This window comes from Cebus imitator, unplaced genomic scaffold, assembly GCF_001604975.1.
Source record: "Cebus imitator isolate Cc_AM_T3 unplaced genomic scaffold, Cebus_imitator-1.0 Scaffold108, whole genome shotgun sequence".
NCBI classification, from domain to species: domain Eukaryota; kingdom Metazoa; phylum Chordata; class Mammalia; order Primates; family Cebidae; genus Cebus; species Cebus imitator.
In genome coordinates, this window is record NW_016107423.1 from 1,053,069 (window position 1) to 1,071,460 (window position 18,392).

Consider the following 18,392-nt stretch of genomic DNA (forward strand, 5'->3'; position numbering starts at 1 on the left):
TTTTTTGCATGTCAAGTTTGATGTGAAACTGTGAGAATGGATTAATTTGCTCAGATTGTATAGAAGTAAAAAGATCATGGACAGAACTTTGGAAATTTTTTTACAGCAGAGCAATTATAGAAATGTAAGAAGACCAGGTTATTGTAATGTTTTGAGTTAAGATGGAGGAGTTTTTCACAAGTAAGGTATACTGTGGACAGAGAGAATGAAAACCAAGAATAGATCCTGGCTTTAGGAATCAGGATGTCATAGTGATTTACAAGATATGTCAAAACATAATAAGGACAGGTAGCAGTTAGTGCTTTATAATGTACCTGGTGTGATTCTAAGAATTTATGTTTTAACTACTTTCTTAACTTCATGAGATAGGAACTATTATTATTTCCATTTTACAGGTAAGGAGCAGTAAATTGCACATAGGGTAGGTAACTTTCCCTCTGCTGGAGTGTGGAGAACGGTATTTAAACCTAGGAAGTCTGTCTTTAGAACCTACCTGGTTAACCACCACACTGTACAGAAAGATTCTACTTTTAGTCCCCTCTAATAATCAGTGAATGTCCATTTCACCTCACCGTTCCCAACAGTGGCTGTTAATCTTATTCTTTGTCATTTTATGGGTGAATGAATGATGTATCCTTTAAACATTTTTTTGTGTGTTTCAGATAGAAAAGTTGAGCATTTATTAATAAGATTGAACTTTTTTTTTTTCTTCATTTATGTGTTGGCTAATTTTATCCCTTTGGGGAATGCCTTTTATTTTTCCATAGGGACTAATAAGATTTCTTTATAAAATAAGGCTTTTCACTCAGTTGAATCACCTTTTAAGTCTGTTCGCAATTAATAAATATTAAATTGTATGATTAAATGCCAGTCATTTCCTTTGTGGTTTCAGTCTTTGATATCATATTAATAGCTCTGTTTTTTTACATTTAAATCTATAATTAGCCTGGAATTTAGTGTAAGGTGGACACAGAGACCTAGTCTTTTCTGAGTAGGTATCACTCTGTTGCCCAGGTTGGAGTGCAGTGGCTTGATTTTAGCTCACTGTAGCCTCTGCCTCCTGGGATCAAGTGATTCTCCCACCTCAGCCTGACAAGTAACTGGGATTACAGGCATGTGCCAGCATACCTAGTTTATTTTTCTATTTTTAGTAGAAATAGGGTTTCGCCATGTTGCCCAGGCTTGTCTTGAACTCCTGACCTCAACTGATCTGCTTTCCTTGGCCTTCCAAAGTGCTGGGATTATAATCCTGAGCCACTGTGCCCAGCCTTTTCCCAGTCTTTTTTAAAGGCACATGATAGATAGTTGTATCAACTCCATTTACTAAAAATTAATTCTCATTTGATTTGAGATATTCCTTTATTATAGCATAAATTCTTACATGGTTTGGGTCCTTACTGGATTCTCTTTGGTTCTTTTGTCTGCTAAGGTTATGATACATTAGGGGAAGTTCTTTCATCCCTCCTCCCCTAAAATTTATTGGCTGTTCCCAAGCACTAAGTAATTCTTCCATATGAGATACATTCTTAGTATGCGTCTGTGGAATCTTGTCCCATATCAAATGACATACAGATTCTGTACATTAGAACTTTTCAGTTATTTTATATATTTTGACTTGTTATTGTGAATAGATTTCTCCTATTTTTTAGGTAGCTTTTGCTGATACAGAAAAGTGCTATTGATTTTTGAGTGTTTTGTTTTGCCCCACCGAGTTCTTATTATTTTACAATACTTCACTTGATTTTCTTTGATCTTTCAGGTAGGCGCTTTCCCATAAATTTTTATATGACTGGCTGTTAGTAGTTCATTTGTCTTTCCTCAGAAATCCCTTTCCTAGTTACCCTGGCTAAGGAACTTCACTTCTTGTTGTGGCCTTTTTTGTAGTAGTTCCTCTTGTTCTCTGATGATCTTTTTAATGTGTTTGTTTACTTTTACTTTCTTCACTGGACTGAGAGCTTCATACTCTCAGTCATGGAAGACAATGATTTTACTTTTGGAAATATGATAGATTTCATTCCTGCAGTATGTCTAGGTTAAAAAATCTTGGGGCTACTGAAAATATGGAAAGAGAATTCAGATTGAAGATTTGTATTTCGGATAGTTGGAGATAAGAGAATAAGTTGATTAGGGAAAGTGAACAGAAAAAGACAGAATACCCTCAGAAATACCAACTGTTAAAGAGATGATCAATTTAAGGGGATCCTGTAATGGGGACAGATATATTTGACTCCTAACTTGACCTTAAATTTCAATATATAATAATTTTGTAGAAACATATATTTACTAAACATTTTAAGGAACATTGAATAATTGAATTTTCTTGTATTTTGTTATGTATTCTGTCTCTAACCTGGTGATGTTTTTTATAAAAAGAATAAATACATACCCACCAGTATAAATGATTATTTTAGATAATTGTCAATGCATTACAAATATTTATGTTTTTTTACAGATGGGGTCTCACTCTGTCACCCAGGCTGGAGTGCAGTGGTGCATCATAGCTCAATGTAACCTGAAACTCCTGGGCTCAAGTGATCCTCCCAAATAGCTGGGACAATAGGCATGCACCACCGTGCCAAACTAATTTTTTAAATTTTATGTAGAGACAGGGTCTTGTTATGTTGCTCAGACTGGTATTGAACTCCTGGCCTCATGTGATCCTCCTGTTTCAGTCTCCTAAATGGCTGGGTTTACAGGAGTGAGCCTCTGTGCCTGGGTATAGATGTTTATTTTAAAATAACATAAGGTTGGGCGGGCGCAGTGGCTCATGCCTGTAATCCCAGCACTTTGGGAGGCCAGGGTGGGCAGATAACTTCAGGTCAGGAGTTCAAGACCAGCCTGGCCAACATGGTGAAACCCCATCTCTACTAAAAATAGAAAAATCAGCGGGATGTGGTGGTGTGCATCTGTAATCCCAACTACTTGGGAGGCTGAGGCAAGAGAATCGTTTGAACCCAGGAAGCGGAGGTTGCAGTAAGCCAAGATCATGCCATTGCACTCCAGCCTGGGCGACAAAGCGACTTCATCAAACAAACAAACAAACAAATAAATAAATAAAATAAAGCTTGTTGTTATTAGAAGAAAGCTTGAAAACATCTTGTTTCCTTTTGATCTATTATGGTTCCTTTTCTAATGTTCTAATGAGGTTTTATTATATGTGTGTTACCTAGGTATTTTTATACCTTTTAGGAGGAGGCCTAGGTTTGTTTCTGACTCTGACAGCTGTTAAATGGTTTGAAAGTGCTTAATGTCCTTTATCTTTTTTTATTTCAATGTATATTGTTCTACTTGCTGGACTAATAATCAGCTTTAGATACTTAAAAATAATGTATCATTTATGTGTTTGGGCTCAGACTTTCCATGGAAAAGACAATAATAAAGATATTGATAGCATTAATAAAGAGCAAATTGAATAACATTTGACCTCATTTGAATGGGCAAGGAAAAAGAACTTTTTGAAAAGAACCATCTGAAAATATTATAGTTGTTTTGTAATAGTGTTAAACAGCTATCTCAAATTTGTATTTGGCTCAGACATGTATATATATGTATTTACACATATGTATAACAGGATTATTTTTCTTAGACATTGTTAGCAACGTTTGAAAAAAATGACTTATTTTTTTGTCCTTTTAGTGCTCTTATTAAGCAAGTGAACAAATCAATAGATGGAACAGCAGATGATGAAGATGAGGGTGTTCCAACTGATCAGGCCATCAGGGCAGGTCTTGAACTGCTTAAGGTAAATATCTATTTAAAATTAAGTGGCTAATTAGATATCTGTTTAACATACGGTTTATATTATTTGTTCTTGATGTTTGCTTCTTAAGTTTATGTAATCTAAAGTAAAATTTTCTCAATTGTTTTAGATGATTTAGAAATTGTATATTTATTCTAACATGTAATCTGATTATTTTGGGGTTTAAATGCTATAATCTAGCCTAGTCCTAATTATATTAAAATAATGGAGTATAATTCAAGGTGTCATTAGTGAGCAAAGAAGGTACAACTCTACTGCAGAATGAGCCAAATTGTTTCTTAAACTATTTTTTTTTTGTTGTTTGATTTTCTGTCTTTTACTGATTGTAAAAATATTAGTTCATTATTGACAACTTGGAATATATAAAATTATAAAAACATTTATAGATTCATTACACATAAACATTAGTTTCTTTTGTTTCCTTTTAATCTTCAACAAATGCATAGTTGGGATCCTTGAGATCAAGCTGAATATACAATTTTGTATCCTGAACTATTTTCCCTTATTAAAGTATAAGCATTTTTCTCAGTGTTTCTCAAGAGTTTTTTTTTTGAGTGTCTAAAGCAGATCTGATTTTTGGCTGGCGTTTAGTAGCTGTGTGTCGTTGACCACATTACTTGCCTCACTTTTTCATATGAAATGAAGATAATAATTAAGTACTTATCTCACAGAGGACATTAAGTCATGTACATGAATTTCTTAATGTCTAGGTCATAGTAAAAATAATAAACATTTTTTGAAATTGTGTTTAGTTCATATTTGGGTTATCATGGCATCCTACTGAGGTAGGAGGCAGCCCCAGCCCAGCTAAAACACAGACAGGCAGAGCTTTCTATAAGAGATGGCCCACCAATGTGCCTTGTCAGTTTACCATTGCTGTGGCAATACCTGGGAGTTACTGCCCCTTTCCTTGGCAATGACCTGATGATCCAAAAGCTACTCCTCTTTTCCTGGGAATTTCTGCATAAACTGCCCTTAGTCTGTATATAATTAAAAGTAAGTATAAATATTACTGTAAAACTGCCCTGAGCTGCAACTCTCTGCACCCTGCCTATGGGGTAGCCCTGCTCTGCAGAAGCAGTCATAGAGCTGTAACACCTCTGGAGCTGTAACATTGCTGCTTCAATTAAGCTGTTTTCGTTTACCCTATCACTGGTTTGCCCTTGAATTCTTTCCTGGGCAAAGTCAAGAACCCTTGTGGACTAAGCCTTTCTTTGGGACTCTCCCGGGACTCTACTTTCTCTGGATCACTAATGTTTTCCTGTTGTTGAATATTTTGATTTTTCTACTTTTATTTTTATAAACAGCACTAAGGTGAATATTTCTATCTTAAGGTCTCTTGGTAATGTCTTATTTTTTAGAAAACTAGGAGAGCATTACCGAGAGTGACCACCTTCAAAATTCTTGGAGCAATATATATTTAAATTGCTATAAAGAGAAATTTTTCCCATCAGTAGTGTGGGAAGGAACCCACCTCCTTAACCTTCACAAAATGGAATATAATCCATTTTTAAAAGATTTGCTAACCTGATAAGCAAAAATAATGTTTTAATTTTTACATTTAATACTAGGGAGGACCACCATCCAAATGTTTATCAATTTGTGTTTTCCCTATGGTAAATTCATCATTTTTATCCTTCATTCATCCATCTACTGACTTCTCTATCTTTTGTTTTTTTTTTTAAACTGATTTAAATGAGCTTTTTATTTCCTTTGCTTTTTCCTGGGACATATTTGATATATGTATAAAGAAGTATTCTTTTATATGTAAATTATGAAGTATAGTAACCAAGTGAATATAGGTGAAAACTAAATTGAGTGTCAAAGTAAATATTAAAAATACTGATCAAGTTCCCTGAGTAGTTTTTTTTTCTCACCTACTCACCTCCCCTCACCAGGTATCATGTCCTGAATTTTGAATTTATTATTATTTTGATATCTTTATAGTTGTATCATCTATGTATATATCTCTAAATAATATGTTGTTTATTTTGATTATTTTCGAAGTGTACAAATATGGCATTATACTTATTATATTTTTCTGCTGCTTGTTTGTTTTTTTTTGTTTTTTTTTACATTCCACATTTGATTCCTTTCGTTTTATGCTTAAAAAAACCCTGTTTTGTTCAGAGCGTTTTTGTTTTTTTAAATATTAAACACAACTCATCTGAAATTTATTTTGAAAGTGCGTTGTGGCAGCAGGGGGCCTAATTTGATTTTCTTCCAATAGCTATTCAGTTTTCCCAGGACTGTTTTCTGTTGACCTTTTGTAATCTATTACAATTTATATAATCTAAATTTTTATATATTCTAGAGTCTACTTACTGCCTTATTACTGCCTTACTTTTTCTGTTTTGTGATTATTCTAATGTTTGTACCATCGTGATTTGGTTATTGGAACTTCATAGACTTTTTCACTATCTGGTCAGTGTTTTACCCATTTCCCTACTTTACTCTCAAAAATATTCTTAGTCATAGATCATTAGTCTCTGCTAATGATCTTTATTGGGAAGATGAAAGATGTTTTGTTAAATTCTCTCTTCATGTCCCTTTTGCTCCTCTCATTCCCCACCAAAAAACTTGAACAATAATCAAAATCCAAATTATTTTGACTGAAATTACATTAACATGTAATTTAATTTTAGAAGAAATACTTCTTTTTTTTTTTTTTTGAGACGGAGTTTCGCTCTTGTTACCCAGGCTGGAGTGCAATGGCACAATCTCGGCTCACCGCAACCTCTGCCTCCTGGGTTCAGGCAATTCTCCTGCCTCAGCCTCCTGAGTAGCTGGGATTACAGGCACGCGCCACCATGCCCAGCTAATTTTTTTGTAGTTTTAGTAGAGACGGGGTTTCACCGTGTTGACCAGGATGGTCTCGATCTCTTGACCTCGTGATCCACCCGCCTCGGCCTCCCAAAGTGCTGGGATTACAGGCGTGAGCCACTGTGCCCAGCCTAGAAATGACTTCTTTATTTCATACAGTCTTCCTACACAGGAACATTTCTATTTTAAATTTTATTTATAGTGCTTTCAGATTTTGATTAACGTAATTATTTTTGTATTGACTTTGATTTATAGTATTTATAATATGTAATATTTTGGATTTTTATTATATAGATGAAAAAGTTTTACAAATCATTTTTATGATTCATTTTATAGGTACTCTCATTTACACATCCCATCTCATTTCATTCTGCTGAAACATTTGAATCATTACTGGCTTGTCTGAAAATGGATGATGAGAAAGTAGCAGAAGCTGCACTACAAATTTTCAAAAACACAGGAAGCAAAATTGAAGAGGATTTCCCACACATCAGATCGTGAGTTGAGTTTATTTTGATAAATATTCTGGACATCAGTAAAAATTATCTCTTGATTTATATAATAATTGGAATCTTTCAAGTTTTGAGGAAAAACTTGTCTAGGTTATCTTAAATCTGTAATGTTCAGTTTAGATTCTCCTTTCCTGGGAGAAAACATTGATTAGTATTGTAGAAGATTCATGAATGTGGGGTATAAACATGACATATCTTTCTGATGCATCACTTTAATAGTCCCTGGTATATTATGGCATAAAATAAACAATTCACATCAATTTAAGGTATAATGGAAAAATTCAAAGGAATTTCAGCAGGGCTATCCGTAATATTCTTTAGTTTCCTCTGTGATTTAGGGTACTGGAACAAAAAATTTCAGAAGCAGTGCTTTAATTGACACAGAGAAGCATGGAATGCTATCTTAACAGCAGTACAATTTTTTCTATGTTCCAGTATTTCCAATAATTGGGAATTGAGCTGTTATGCCAGGATAATCATTGTTCAAGATTTTATAATCAAAAAAATAAGTCGTCTTCATTTCTCATATGTCACTACTTATTCTTTACGTGTATCTCTTCTAGTTCTTGGAGAGAAGATGGAATAGGTGGTTCTGCTAGTGCTGTAGTCATAGGTGGTTGGTTACACCTCTACGTCATCACTTTTGGCTTAATATTAGCCTGGTTGGTTGTGATTGTAATACCATGCTTTTTCGTGCAGAAGAATTACCTATTGCTCTTTTCCTTAGAAAGACACTGGGAGGAAAGCTAGCTTGCTATTAGAGTTTCAGGTATAATTTTTGTTAAACCTTTCTGTTTGTGTGTACTTAATTCTAGAGACTGCTGACAAATAGGACAAAGGCATTATTACTATTGATACTATTTTTTTTGAGACGGAGTCTTACTCTTTTGCCCAGATTTGGGTGTAGTGTGGTGTGATCTCAGCTCACTGCAACCTCTACCTCCCAGATTCAGGTGATTGTCCTGTCTCAGCCTCCTGAGTAGCTGAGATTACTGGTGGCCACCACCACGTCCACCTAATTTTTTGTATTTTTAGTAGAGATAAGGTTTTGCCATGTTGGCCAGGTTGGTCTTGAACTCCTGACCTCAAGTGATTTGTCTGCCTCAGCCTCCCAAAGCGCTGGGATTACAGGCATGAGCTACCATGTCTGGCTAGCATTATTTAAATGGTAATAGAAACATACTAAAATTTTATAATTGTAGTCTCTCTGGCAAGAGTAAGAAACCTTATTGTTTGGAACTGACTTCTTAATTTTTAAAATTATTATTATAATTTTTTTAAGTTTTGAGACAGAGTCTCACTCTGTTGCCCTGGTTAGAGTGCTGTGGCGCGATCTAAGCTCACTGCAGCCTCCGCCTCCTGGGTTCAAGCAATTCTCCTGCCTCAGTCTCCCAAGTAGCTGGGATTACAGGCGTGTGCCACCACGCCTGGCTAATTTTTATATTTTTAGTAGAGATGGGGTTTCACCATGTTGGCCAGCTGGTCTCAAACTCCAGGCCTCAAGTGATACTTGCCTCGTCCTCCCAAAGTAATGGGATTAACAGGTGTGAGCTACCGTGCCTGGCCCTGACTTCTTAATTTTTTTGTTTTGTTTTGTTTTGTTTTGTTTTGTTTTGTTTTGTTTTGTTTTGTTTTGTTTTGTTGAGACAGAGTCTTCTTTTGTCGCCAGGCGCCAGGCTGAAGTGCAGTGGCGCAGTCTTGGCTTACTGCAACCTCCGCCTCCCGGGTTCAAGCAGTTGTCCTGCGTCAGCCTCTGGAGTAGCTGGGACCACAGGCACATGTCACCATGCCCAGCTAATTTTTGTATTTTTTAGTAGAGATGGGGTTTCACCATGATCTTGATCTCTTGACCTCATGATCTGCCCGCCTTGACCTCCCAAAGTGCTGGTATTATAGGCGTGAGCCACTGTGCCCGGCCGACTTCTTAATTTTTAAATAATCTCAGAGCATAACTTTCCCTTTGGATGGTGCTATGGCTCTCCTAGTCAGATCAGCTATCAGTTTGGTTTTATGTATGTATATGTGTGTATTTCTCACACATATGTAATACATATACATACATACCCATTACATATAAACTGTATATAACTATATACCATTTGCTGAATGCCTACCTATTATACTATCTTTTTTAAACACTGTAACAATTCACTAAAGTGTGGTTATTATTCTAGTTTTCCAAATGAGGAATCTAATGTTCAGAGGTAAATGGATCCAGGTCATATAGCTAGCAAGTGACAGAGCCAGGATTTGAATTTAGGCCTGTTTGGCTCCAGTGCCTATGGTACAATATCCATTGTGGCAGTTTCTTTTCTAATTAGAGCATTGACAAAGTTCAAGTTTGGCTTATTCCCTGGAGGTTTTTAAATTTTCATTCTAGGTTGTTTTTCCTAGTAACATTTATATTTTAAAGAAACATTGTTTGATACATTTGTAGAACCACAAGAACAAGGTCAAAAGGTGGACATTTAAAAACATACAGGGGCATTTTAAAATGTATTGGTTTAATATGGAACTGAGGTACTTAAAATTACTTGATTTATATACTGAATATATTTCACGTACCTCTCATGAGGAGAATTAACTCAGCTGATAATGAATTCCTGCAGTGTGCACACACTGTTCTGGATGAAATAACTCATAATAATTTCTTCCAGGAGATAAACTATATATGTAGATTTAATATTTTAAATTATTAAATTGGGTGAGTTGATTTTGAGGAAAAATGATTTAGATAAGAGAACGTTGATTAACCTATCTTACCGCATCCAAGATGGCCGACTAGCAGCAGCTCAGGATTGCAGCTCCCAGTGAAGGCGCAGGGAGTGAGAGGACGCCAGACTTCCAGACGAATTTTTGTTGCCCATGGACCAGGAGATTCCCAGCGGAGGAGCCCCAAGGGTCGCCAGCGCGACTCTTGGCCTGCGTGGCTGTTTTGCCGGCGTCCGCCAGCGCACGTGCAGCGGTTCTCAGTGCAGAGTATGCTGGACTGGGTGCCCTTTTGGTTGGCATTTGGAGCTCTGGAAAGGCAGAGTCGCCCATTCAGCTGATTGAAGGGACTGAAGCCGGGAGCCAGACCGGGAGATTCCTGGGCAGAAAAGCGCCACAAATCTCAGTGCCGCTGTTTCAGCCGGCATAGTTGCCAAAAGGGAAATTGCATAGATCCCGGCGCCTTTTTGGCGGGCGACTGGGGCACCTGGGAGAGACTCGACCGTTCAATTAGGAAAAGAAAAAAAGGGGGCTCCGAGGCAGGGAGCCAGGTGATCAGGCTCGGCTGGTCCCAGTCCCACAAAAAAACAGCAATTGGAAACACTGATGCTTGAGAGTTTCACAGTAAGCACAGCTGAACCTGGGAAGAGCCAGCTCTGTGGGGGAGGGGCGTCCGCTGAAGGAAAACAAAGAAACAGAAATAACATCACCACCAACAAGGTGGATGTCTACTCAGAGACCCAACCTGAAAGTTAGCAAATACAAAGAGGACAGGTGGATAAATCCACAAAGATGGAAAGAAACCAGTGCAAAAAGGCTGAAAACATCCAAAATCAGAATGCCTCTCCTCCTTCAGGGGATTGCAGCTCCTCAACAGCAAGGGAACAAGGCCTGGTGGAGAATGAGTGTGATGAATTGTCAGAATCAGGCTTCAGAAGGTGGATAATAAGAAACTTCTGTGAGCTAAAAGAACATGTTCTAACCCAATGTGAAGAAACTAAGAACCTTGAAAAAGGGTTTGACGAAATGCTAACGAGAATAGACAATTTAGAGAGGAATATAAGTGAATTAATGGGGCTGAAAAACACAATACGAGAACTTCCCGAAGTATGCACAAGTTTTAGCAGTTGAATTGATCAAGCAGAAGAAAGGATATCAGAGGTCGAAGACCAACTCAATGAAATAAAATGAGAAGACAAGATCAGAGAAAAAAGGGTAAAAAGGAATGAGCAAAGTCTCCAAGAAATATGGGATTATGTGATAAGACCTAATCTATGTTTGATAGGTGTACCTGAATGTGACGGAGAGAATGAATCCAAGCTGGAAAATATTCTTCAGGATATTATTCAGGAAAATTTTCCCAACCTAGCAAGGCAGGACAATATTCAGCTCCAGGTAATACAGAGAACACCACAAAGACATTCCTCAAGAAGAGCAACCCCAAGGCACATAATGGTCAAATTCACCAGGGTTGAAATGAAGGAGAAAATACTAAGGGCAGCCAGAGAGAAAGGTCAGGTTACCCACAAAGGGAAGCCTATCAGACTCAAAGCAGATCTCTCAGCAGAAACCCTACAAGCCAGAAGAGAGTGGGGGCCCATATTCAACATCCTTAAAGAAAAGAACTTTCAACCTAGAATTTCATATCCAGCCAAACTAAGCTTCATAAGTGAAGGAAAAATAAAATATTTTGTGAAAAAGCAAGTACTCAGAGATTTCATCACCACCAGACCTGCTTTACAAGAGCTTCTGAAAGACGCACTATACATGGAAAGGAACAACCAGTATCAGCCATTCCAAAAATATACCAAAAGGTAAAGAACATCAACATAATGAGGAATCTACATCAACTAATGGGCAAAACAGCCAGCTAGCATCAAATGGCAGTATTAAACTCACCTATATTATTATTAATCCTAAATTTAAATCAACTAAATGCCCCAATCAAAAGACACAGACAGGCAAATTGGATGAAAAGCCAAAACTCATCGTTATGCTGAATCCAGAACCATTCATATGCAAGGATACATAAAGACTCAAAACAAAGGGATGGAGGAAGATTTACCAACCAAATGGAGAGCAAATAAATAAATAAATAACTAAATAAAAAGGAGGAGATGCAATTCTTGCCTCTGACATAGTAGACTTTAAAGCAACAAAGATCAAAAGAGGCAAAGAAGGACATTACATAGTGGTAAAAGGATCAATGCAACAAGAAGAGCTAATGATCCTAAATATATACGCACCCAATACATAAGGTACCCAGATATGTAAGGCAAGTTCTTAATGACTTATAAAGGAACTTAGACTCCCACACAATAATAGTGGGAGACTTTAACATCACAGTGTCAATGTTAGACAGATTGAGACAGAAAATTAACAAGGATATCCAGGACTTGAACTCAGACCCAGAACAAGTAAACTTAAACATTTATAGAACTCTCCACCCCAAATCCACAAAACATACATTCTTCTCAGTACCACATCACACCTACTCTAAAAGTGACTACATAATTGGAAGTAAATCACTCCATAGTAATTGCATAGCATTTCACAGGTTTAAATGAAATATTGGTTGGCTGCTTCTTTGTTATTTTCCTCCCTTATTCTTTCCCGTCTCCATTGTTAAGCACAATTATTGACATAAAAGAGGTTTTCAATACCCATTTTTAGACTGCATTCTAGCCTGGACAATAAAGCAAGACTCCCGTTCTCTCTCCCTCTTTCTCTTCCTCTTTCTTTCTTCTTTCTTTCTTTCTTTCTCTCTTCTTTTTCTTTTTCTTTTTTTCCTCTCTTAAAAAAAAAAAAAAAAAGAAAAGCCCATCTCTACCAAAAATACAAAAAAATTAGCCGGGCATGGTGGCACATGCCTGTAGTCCCAGCTACTCAGGAGGATGAGGGCAGGAGGATCAGTTGAGCCTAGGAGGCAGAGGTTGCAGCAAACCAAGATCATGACACTGCACTCCAGCATGGGTAACAGTGAGATTCTATCTCAAAAAAAGTAAATAAAAATAAAAGATGATATATAATAAAGAGGCAAGAAAAAAAAAATCTTACCTTGAATTCATCAACATAATTAAAAAGAACCTAAAGAAAAATGTATCTACGTAGAAGCTACGACAAACTGGACAGAATTGCCACCAAATGTGCCATTTAGACTGTATCGAATGTGAAAACACTGACAAGGGATGTGTATTGGCAGTGTATTGTAAGTGTCCTATTACTTGCTAATTTAGAGGGAGGATATTGCTATATGGACACACTCTAAAAGAAAGAAAGAAAACCTGATTTTAGTTGTCTTAGGACTTAAGGAGAGACTTTGTGGTTATGCTGTTTTTCTTTAGGTCAACCTTTTTACCAGGAAGAGCAAAGCTTAGTGATGAGGTAAGACTAAGGAAAATCATAAAGGAGGTATCTTTTTACTGATTTTACAGGAACAGAAGAAAATTAAACGCTTGACCCAATAAACAAAAAATGATGTTATGGGGTTCTGTCACGAGTTATATGAGTTCCATTCTGACTCAGGAGTCTGGCTCCCCTAACAGTAGTTAGATGTGCTAAAACTGAGGGTCCGCTCTTAGCATGCGATATAGCCATAGCTCAAGTGACTGGTTCGTATCCTGGCAAGAGTTTTAACAAACTTGTAGATAAATTACACAGAGAAAAAGGACTTACTACCTTTATTCCTAACTTTTGTTCCTATGCCGCTTAGCCAGTTGATGAAGCAACTATAGCCTGAGTTGGGAGCTTTGATGTTAATTTTTTAAGAGAAGTGTTCAGTCATCCGGGAAATAGTAAAGCCAGAGAGAATTTTTCTTTCTCAAAGATGAATTGACAGAATACAAATAGGCAAGTTAACAAACACAATACTTAGTAAATATCTTAGCATTTAAAAGTAACTGATAAGCAATATTTAGAATTGAATTTTTGTAGTATAAAAAGTCTTAGACAGTTATTTAAGCTGCCAAGGAAGATAAACAGAAAGTGACGAGAGAAAAAAAAGAGACAACAAAAATGAGGTAATACATGAAAAAGAGCTAAGGATATTGATTATAGAATAAATGTAATATAAGTAGCAATGAGCAGAATAAACAGTATGGAAGATGGAATCCAGTGAGCTAGAGATTTGGCTTGAGGAAATCTACATAGAATATGGAGAATTTGGGCAAAAAAAAAAAGGGCGTTAAAGAGAAATGAATTGCAGAAAAAACGTAATTGATTTCTCTGGAGAAAACAGTAGAATAATGGGAAATGGAAGACATTCAAGAGAATAATAATAAATTTGTTTTTAACGATTGATAATATGAATCTGGAGTTGAAGATTCATTTTAGGAAAATATACTGGTGAAGTTTGCTAAATATTCAGGGATTGCAAAAGTTATTTCACAAAAATCTAGAAAAAATAGGTCAGTACAGTGGAAAATAATGAAGCTGGCTGACTTCAAACCACATAAAATTTCTTAAGTTAATGGTTCAACAGCTGGAGAATTTTGATGGAAAAAACAGTGTAACTAAATAATTTCCTAGGCAGCCCTAGTTATGTTTAAGTAGGGGCAAATGAAGGATATTCTTAATTATACAGGACTCAGTAAATGTATCACCCCATTTTTTTATGAGGTTACCCTATCTACATAGATGTATGCTTTTCTGTCTGAAATTCAGTTTTGCTTATGCCCTCTAAATCTGGCTTTTGTTTTCTTTTTGTTTGTCTCTCTCTAATTTGTCTTCGCCTATCATTTTATTCTAGCTATTTAACTTTTAGATATGACTGTGTAAATATATTTGAAAACATGACCTTTTTTTTTTTAAAGAATGATGTAAGTAAATTAATCTCAAGGGAAGACAAAAACTTAATAGGCTATAGTTACAAAATAAATTGAAACATCATTCTCTAATTAAAGCACCAGTGCAAATTGTTCCTGAGGGAGATATTTCAAATCTACATACAAGAAACCAGGAATTCTAATTTCTGTTATTGTTCAGAGTATAGCAAAGAAAGCACTCATTGTCTTTAAAGCCAGGATAACTAACATGGATACTAAAACCTAACAAAAGATATACCTCCCGCCCCCTCCCCCCAAAAAAATACCCTTAAGACAAATCTTACTAATGTATGATTTTTGTATAAGTAAGATATTAGCAAAAAAAGAATTTAAATAGTAAAATGAGAATATGTGGTAGCCAAAGATGGTTAATTTTAGGAGTATACAGAGAGAGTTGGTATAATATTCATAAGTCTACTATTAATGTTTGCAGTTTATTATATAAGCAGGGAAAAGGGTACACAATAGATATTTTTGTTAGATGCTGAAAGGGCTTGTGATTTTTTTTAAAAAAATCAGCCTGTTTCTAATTAAATCTAATAAGATAGAAATAAGTACCTTTATAACATAATTAATATCTCTCAAACCAATAGGCAGCATCATGTAGTAGAATACCAGAAGCATTCCCAGTAAAATCATGAACAAGGTGAGAAACCACACTATCTCTGCTATTGTTTAACATTGTTTTGGAAGCATTAGCTAGTGTAATTATGTAAGAACATAAAATAAGAAATAAAAGTGATGGAAAGGAAGAAGCTTTCTGTACTTTTATAGTTTAGTGGGGGTGAGAAATCACTATTTAGATAAAAGCCAAAATCTTGAAATAAGTTGGAAACACAAATAACATGCTGGAAAACTATTTTGAGACTTTTTTTTTTTTTAATAGACAGGGTCTTACTCTGTCTCCCAGGCTGGAGTGTAGTGGTGTGATCTCTTGGCTCACTGCAACCTCTGCCTCCCAGGTTCTAGCAATTTGTGTGCCTCAGCCACCCAAATAGCTGGGATTACAGGCATGTGCCACTATCCCTGGCAATTTTTTTTTCCCACATTTTTAGTAGAGAACAGATTTTACTATGTGGGCCAGGCTGGTCTCGAACTCCTGGCCCTAAGTAATCTGCCTGCCTCGGCCTCCCAAAGTGCTGGGATTATGAGTGTGAGCCACCTTGCCCGGCCACAATGTGTTATGTAAAGATTCTTAATGAAGGAATAAAAAATATAAGTCTCATAGAATACTAGCAAAGAGGATGAATAGGAAATTTATAAGCAAGAAGTCTCTCAGCTTTCCAAATCATGAAAAGATGCTTATGTAATCAAGGAAATACAAATAAAAGCAATTACGTGATACAACCAGTGTTAGCATTCCAACAATGCTCTCTTGGTGGGAGTATAAAATGATGCTGTACTTCTGGGTTGGTAATGTGGTAATATATGCAAACTTAAAATGTGTTATAATTTTTGACTCTGTACTTTCAGGAACTTATCCTAGAGATAATTAGAAAAGATGTACATATAATCATCATGTAGTTCAGAGTCTAGTGAGAGAAACAGAAATTATGCTAGGTAAAGTCACATACTGCATAATAGTGTTTTGGTTAACAATAGATCAGACGTATGATGGTGGTCTCGTAAGATTATAATGAAGCTGCACTATTCAGGTGTACCACTTTTATCTTTTATACCATATTTTCCAGTAACTTTTCTATGTTTAGATATAGAAATATTTACTACTGTGTTATAATTGCCTATAGTATTCAGCACAGTAACATGCTGTACAAGTTTGTAGTCTAGGAGCAATAGGTCATGCCATGTAGCCGAGGTGTGTAGTAGGCTATACCATCTAGGTTTATGTAAGTATTCTCTGTGATATTCCCACAACAGTGAAATCCTCCAGTGATACATTTCTCAGAATGTATCCCTGTTGTGAAGTGATGCATGACTGTATTTTAAACAAATTAATACATATGTTTAAAGGACAGAAGAGAAAAAAGTTGCATTGGTAATCCAGAGGTACGAATTGGTGGAAGCAGCTACTACCCCTAGGGCTGGTGGGATAATTGGGAATAAGTAGTGTTAAAAGGTGGAGGAGCCCTGTCAGTATCACCCAACTGACCAGCAAAGTATGGTGTAGCCTGGCTGTTGCTAGGGAGCAGTGAAACTGCTACTGAGAACACCTAACACCGGTGCCACGGCTCACACCTGTAATCCCAGCACTTTGGGAGGCCGAGGCAGGCAGATCATGAGGTCAGGAGATGGAAACCATCCTGGCTAACAGGGTGAAATTTCGTCTCTATTTAAAATACAGAAAATTAGCTGGGTTTGGTGGCACATGCCTGTAGTCTCGGCTACTGGGGAGGCTGAGGCAGGAGAATTGCTTGAACCTGGGAGGCGGAGGTTGCAGTGAGCTGAGATTGTGCCACTGCATTCCAGCCTGGCCATAGAGCCAGACTCCATCTCAAAAAAAAAAAAAAAAAGGAAGCTCTAGGGTCTCTTAGTGGAAGAAATTAATAGGAAATAAACTCTTAAGGGCGTCTGAGCAAAGAAGTTTGCAGATTTACAGCTACATAACCTCAGAGCAGATTATAAAAGTGTAGGTTTAAAGCTCAGAGACAGTATGTAAACAACCAGCACAGGATATTCATGGTATTGTTAACGTGTTTTTAAAATTTTTAAATCTAAAATGCTTTTCAGTATGAGATTAATTTGATATAGCCATACACTATATATACACTAAGAGCTATGTGACTGTTAAAAAGAATAGTGCTTAGCAATATTTGGCAAATCAGGTTCTGCATACATTGTTGGTTGAAAAAAATGTTTCCAGACAATATATATTTTATATCCTCACTTATTAATGTGTGTATAATATGTCTAGAGAAATTTTAGGAGTGTTCACCAAAATCTTGACAGTATTGTTTTAGGGTAGCGAGATGCTGAGTTTTTTCTTTAGAATTTTCATTTACTTTTCAGTTTGAATATTTGTGTGATTGTTATCAAGGAGAAAAACTTGAAGGAAGAAAGTCAATTTAATAAAGGAGTAAGAAAGTCTTTTTAATAGGAAAAGCAGTCAGCAAAGGTAGTTATTTATTTTCATTGACTTAGTACTGCAGAATTCCAAAAATTGTTTTTTCTCTAGTTTCATTATTTCAGTTTCTTTTCTGTTAAGATAACTGTATGTAACACATTGAATGAACTTAAAGTTTCACTTAACTATCTTTAAAAATCTCAACTAATGTTGCTTCTTGCATGAACTATAATTTTTCTCTTGATTATTGGGGAAAGAGATTATGGATGTTTGAATTATCGAATCTGATTTGTGAGAATATGGGTCTTATCTCTGAAGTTTAGTTACTGAAGTAACCACAGAATAATAATCTTTTATTTCACAAAGAAGCCACAAACCGTGGACTAAAAGATTACTGTTTTAGTTACACAATTTTTTCTCCATGTTTTATTATTGAAAATCTCAAACATTACACAGAAGAAGAGAGAATACTATAGCAAATCCCCATGTATTCACCAACCAGCTTTAACAATGAATAAACTTATAGCCAGTTTTATTTTGTCTGTGCCTCTACACACTCCCTGTTCTTTTTATTTGAAGGCAAATCTCATATGTTGTTGTTTCATCTATATATCTTTATCCCAAACACAATTAACACTAATGACTTAGTATCCAATTGGTTTTCTCAAAAAATGTATTATTGTTTTTGTTGTTTGTGTCAGGATCTCACTTTGTTGCCGAGGCTGAGTTCAGTGGTGCAATCA

General features: G+C 36.1%; 1 protein-coding gene across 3 annotated transcripts in view; it reads left to right on the plus strand.

Moving 5' to 3' along the window:
* LOC108310797 (sister chromatid cohesion protein PDS5 homolog B) overlaps positions 1 to 18,392 on the plus strand; it is a 167,556-nt gene that overhangs the window by 120,282 nt on the left and 28,882 nt on the right. For all 3 annotated transcript variants that reach the window (XM_017537947.2, XM_037741809.1, XM_037741810.1), the window contains 2 exons: positions 3,637 to 3,742; positions 6,920 to 7,080. In XM_017537947.2, coding sequence (XP_017393436.1) covers positions 3,637 to 3,742; positions 6,920 to 7,080 — 267 coding nt within the window. The remainder of the gene's footprint in view (positions 1 to 3,636; positions 3,743 to 6,919; positions 7,081 to 18,392) is intronic.